This window comes from Grammomys surdaster, unplaced genomic scaffold (genome assembly GCF_004785775.1).
Source record: "Grammomys surdaster isolate TR1022 unplaced genomic scaffold, NIH_TR_1.0 123811, whole genome shotgun sequence".
In the NCBI taxonomy this organism is placed as follows: domain Eukaryota; kingdom Metazoa; phylum Chordata; class Mammalia; order Rodentia; family Muridae; genus Grammomys; species Grammomys surdaster.
In genome coordinates, this window is record NW_021618967.1 from 1 (window position 1) to 5,306 (window position 5,306).

The following is a 5,306-nucleotide window of genomic DNA, read 5'->3' on the forward strand; positions in this document are numbered from 1 at the left end:
CTCTCTCTCTCTCTCTCTCTCTCTCTCTCTCTCTCTCTCTCTCTCTCAGCTGCCTCTAGGGCTTACACCTTCCCCATCTAAGCTCATCTCTCTCCCAAGAAATGGAGCCTCAGCTCACGTGTCTGGGTCAAAAGGGTCCCCATTGACCCAGTGGAAGTCGTCCCCAACTCTGCGCAGGCCGATCCAGGGCTCCCTCCGTGTGAACTTGAACATAAAGTCCTGCAAAGGGAAAGAGAGAAACCCAGGCATGGAGTGCAGCTTTGCCACTGGGCGTGGCTCTAGCCAACGCTGGGACTGGGAGGTACGAAGAGGGTGTGTCGCTTTGCTGGGAGGATGAGGATCCTGGGCCGTCACGCTACTGGAGTGAGACTGGAACAGCTTTCCGAGCGTGCCACCGATGTCCAGAATAGCCTGAAAAGGGTTCCATCCTCCAGCTTGCCTGGGCTAAGAAGCTGGGAGTTTAGGGGTGGCCCGCTGGATATGTTAGATTCCTGGCCACAGCTCTCCCCCCCCCCCCCACCCCACCCATAGGTTATCCCACCTGTACTTCTGGAACTTTCTCAAAAAGTGACACAGAAGTACTGCCCTTCACAGACTAACAGAAGTTGATTTCTTAGAAGTATGCAGCACTGTGTCACAGAGTTCAAAATGACCAAGAGACTGGGGGATTCTGTCTCTTTAACCTTTCTGTTGGCAAAACAGCTGGACCTATTAACTGAGAGATGGCAACTTGGTTTCAACGGTAGGAAATGAGGATGCGTTTTATGTTGTACCAGTGTGTTCAAAACCTCGAATTCATCCTCTTCAGACTGGGTTAGCTCAGGCAAGCAGCCTTGGATGGTGGCCTGGAGGAGGGGGGTTCGAGTGTTCAGACCCAGGGGCTTCACCTGTATACCCACGGCTGTGAGGTGGCTGAGTGACTGGAGACAGGCACACAGCGGGACACTCTACTTGGATGTGGATGTCCCATTAGAGACGGCCATGGGCCTGGGGGTCCCTGCTTCTGACTCTGTGCTCACCAGTTCTTTCTGGCTTTGGATCACGGCCAGCGCTGCCTCGTGGGTATGGCAGTACTGCCTTCCCGTATTCCAGTCTCTAGGCTCCTCCGAGAAGTAGTAGCATTTCCTTCCGTAGAGCAGCCAGTCCTCCGGGCAGGGCGTCTCACACTTGATGCAGCCCTTGGAAGCTTGAGGAGGGGGAAGTGGCTGAGGTCCGTGAGTGTGCCAACCCACCGCCATGTTCCCAGCATGCCTCAGTCCTCTTCCCACAGCTCCATCTCTCTGCACCTCAACACCCTTCAGAGACACTGCTGATGTCTCTGTGCCCCGGGAGGTCTCCAGATGAAATGGACAAGAAGAGGAGCCCCGAGGAAGCTGGCCAGGGTGTCACCATGGGGGACAGTACAGGGGAAAACACAAGGTAAGATCTCTCCTAACCCTAGAAACTCAGACCGGGAACGGACCGGAAAGCCACATGTCGGCTGCCAGGGTGGGCCTGGCAGGACAGCATGCTACTCCCATAACCAGGCTGTCTCACTGGCTAGCTCCATAACCCTGCCTCTCACTGAACTTCTGGAAAGTTCCTTCTAAGATTTGAGTCCTAAGCCAGGGAGATAGCTCAGTGAGTAAAGACACCCCAAGCCTGACAACCGGAGCCGCATCCCTGGAACCCACAAAGTGAGAGAACGAACTCCTGCAAATTGTACCTGAATTCTACACTGTGACCCCACCACTAAATATAAGTGTGTGCGTGTGTGTGTGTGTGTGTGTTTAATTGGGGATGGAGAGATGGCCTGAGGTTAAGAGAGCTTGCTGTTCTTCCAAACAATCTGGGTTCAATTCCCAGCACTTACATGGCAGCTCAAACTTGTCTACAACTCCAGTTCTAGGGATCCCCATTCCATCTTCAGGAATCTGTAGCGCACAGATACACATAGACACACAGATACACACTCACACACAAAGACATACACAGACACACACACAGACATACATATACCCACAGACATGCACACAGATATACACACAGACACACTGACAGACACACTCACACACAGAGAGACATTCACAGACACATACAAACACAGATGTACACACAGACACACTCATATACACACAGACATTCTTACATTCACACAGACACATATGCAGACACACACTCACACATACACACACAGAGACACACAGCCATACATACAGACACACATGCACACAGACAGACACACACACAAAGACATACACACGGAGAGAAACACAGACACACAGTCTCTCTTTCCAGAAAACCATTCTGAATGTCCATCAATCCTCCAAGAACTCTCTCATGTGCTTACTTATACTCTGGGTTAATCCAAAACCAGTAGTTGTTTGTATAGCTTTGTTCTATATGTATCTCTGTCTCTTGGGCTCATTTGAGGTAAGACCTCAATGTGTAAACCAGGCTGGCCTCAAAACCACAGAGATCTGCTTGCCTCTGCCTTCCAAGTTCACGAGCCACAATGTCTGGCTCATTTGAAGCTTTGAAGGTAAGTTTTAGTTTGGGATTTTGACATAGTCTCATGTAGCCAAAGCTGACTTCTAATTTTCTAAGGCTGGCCTTGAACTCCTGATCCTCCCAAATATACACCTCCAGTCCTGGGGTGACAGGAGTGTGCCATTATGCAGTTTAAAGGTAAAGTTTAACCTTGACTGTTTTCCCTATTCATCGTATGAAGTTATGTTAACTTTGAATTCCATGAGCATGTGTTTGGTTTTTTTCTTCATACAAATCAATAATTAAAATACTGAGTAAGATAGGGCCAAGAGTATACTATATTACCCAAGGAGCTTCAGTGTCCTGGGGACCTACTGCCCCATGGACAGACTCACTACTGGACACTCTCAGGGCACACCTACTCACTGACTCAGGTCTACTTGGGAGTACTGGCTGTGGTGTGGCTACCTCCCTAGGTTCTCCTGAGAGACCGATGAAGTTTATAGAAGAACCAAACCAGTGTCCACACATTCCCTGACCTCCTGACTCAGGACAAGAATGAAGGGAAAGTAGCCTTCTTTATTCTAGGCAAAGTTGATCTGGTCCAGTGGCTTCTCAGTCTATTTTCGAACATACTCAGGTCCTCTGCTTATCAAACAAGCTGGACAAGAGAGGCCGAGGTAGAAACTGATAGTGTCGGTGGAATTCCACCATTTTAATGAGGCTGCCTACTCCTGAGCCAACTGCTTTCCAAAGGTAGAGGAGCCTGGAAAGATGTCTCAGCGGTTAAAAGCACTGGCTGCTCTTGCTGAGAGCCTGAGTTTGCTTCCCAGCATCCTCATCAGCATGTAGAATAATAAAAAGTTTCACATCCTTCAAGGTTGAAGATAGGAGGGTGTGGATGCAGTTGATAGGTGCTTGCCTAGCATGGGGCCCTGAGTGCCCAGCATTCCATAGCCGGGGGGTGGTGGCACACAGTAGGACATACCTTAGATGGCACGGGATATCTTTAATCTCAGCACTAGGAGGTAAAAACAGTCAGTCTAGGAGGTCAGGGTCAGGCTCAACAACAACACAGGGAATTCAAGGCCAAACATGAGCTACATCAGAGCCTTTCCCCAAAACTCAAAAATAGAGAAACAAATCAAAACAAAACAAAAACCTGCCATCACTTCTACAAACTCCACAGAGGCCAAGACACAGTTCCAGAAGTTTCTCACGGTCAGTCAAATCCCGGTTCAGAGCCTCCAAAGTCCTGCCTGCCTCTGGAGTCCAGTACCAGACAGTCCTCCATACTTGCAAGCCTTTCCCCTTAAAATGTTTCCTGTGTAGCAACCAGAGTATTCCACACCAAAGTATGCCACTTTGGCATAAGGGTTACCTTGAGCTAAATACAGCTGAGAATCAACAGGGGAAGCTCCCTCTCCCTCCCACCCCATCCCCCACCTACCTACCCTTCCCTAGCCCACCAACAGCACTTAGTCTAGGATTTTATATGTAGCAAGGCTCAATAAGTGTTAGTTGAATAAATGTGACATTTAAAGTCTCATATCTCCAAATTATCACCTCTGAGAAGCATTGCCTGCCTAGCGTGGCCAGCTCCTCATGCCCACAGCATTTATGAACTAGCTCCTCGGTACCACTACTTCCTGTGTGGACAGTGAAGGGGGTGTTCACGGTCCACATGGGACTGTATTATTTTAGACTACAACTATATTATTAACCTGCCACTCAATTTCTAGTTTACTGTCCCCCACCCCATACACGCACCCCAAATTCCTGATATGTGGAGGAATTCACTGAGCTAGACACACAGGGACTAGGTGTGCAGAAACCACACTGCTGACACACTGTGACACACACACTCACCCAGGATGCTCATCACCACCAGTATGGCAAACAGGAGGACTGCAATGGCTCCCAGCAGAAGGCGTGTGGTGGTATCTGAGGAGAAGACAAATGGGTCAGTATCGGCTGCCACCCTGTTGCCAGGATCTAACAGCAAGAGCCTTATGGGGTAGAGAAGTGGAGATTCAAGAGTTCTTTGGAAAGTCAGTTGGATGATGTTTTGCTGGGGCAAACACATGAAGGAATGTTTCGTTAAAGTGGACAGAGGTGTGAAAGACTAAGGGAGACCTGTGGAGAAACCTTTTGCTGAAGCAGACACAGGAGAATGTTCTGTTAAGGCAAACACCTGAAAGGAGACGTGATAAAGGATTCCTTGACATTGTGTAGTTGAGTTGCATTTGCAGGCACACCATAGAGAGAAACACACCAAAAACCTTCTGGTGGTATGCTGCGCTTTCTCACCACTTCAAAGAACTCAGGCTGATTAAATGCACGTGCTGAGGCAAGGCACAAGGAGGACACGTGATGTTTGGAGGGCATAAATAGGACTCCACAGAGTGACAGAGCCAGAGCTTGGCTTCCTGGTACAGCTAGCTGTGCAACACTTGGGGTTCTCGTGCCTTCACTGAATTTCGCTTCCCTGAGAGAGGCAGAGCCAAGAACTTCTCCTGGCTTTCCTCCTGGTCCCTCCTGCTGAGTTGAACTGAGGTTGAGGCCTGGCTGTCTCTGCTAGGTCATGTCACCACTGTTACGAACCCAACTCTACTGAACTGGACTGCTGGTGTATCCGTGAAGTGTTTGCAAGTGGATCCAGCTGCCGATGCCTGCTGATCTGTGAACTGAACTGCCCATTTCCAGACAACACAGACAGGAGTTGTTCCAAAGAACCTTTCTAAACAGTTCCATTTCCCCGTTTCCTTTCTTTCCCACTACCTCTGGTGGGTGGTGGGCTACAACGGAGGTTAAAGTGTTTAAGAACTGTTATTGAA

General features: G+C 49.2%; 1 protein-coding gene across 1 annotated transcript; it reads right to left on the reverse strand.

Annotated features, from left to right (window-relative positions):
• Positions 1–118: 118 nt before the first annotated feature.
• LOC114636380 (C-type lectin domain family 2 member L) lies at positions 119–4,413 on the reverse strand (the record flags this gene model as incomplete). Its single annotated transcript, XM_028784503.1, has 3 exons — positions 119–219; positions 1,020–1,186; positions 4,339–4,413. Coding segments are annotated over 3 exons (343 nt in total), but the record flags the coding sequence as incomplete, so codon positions are not given.
• Positions 4,414–5,306: the final 893 nt, after the last annotated feature.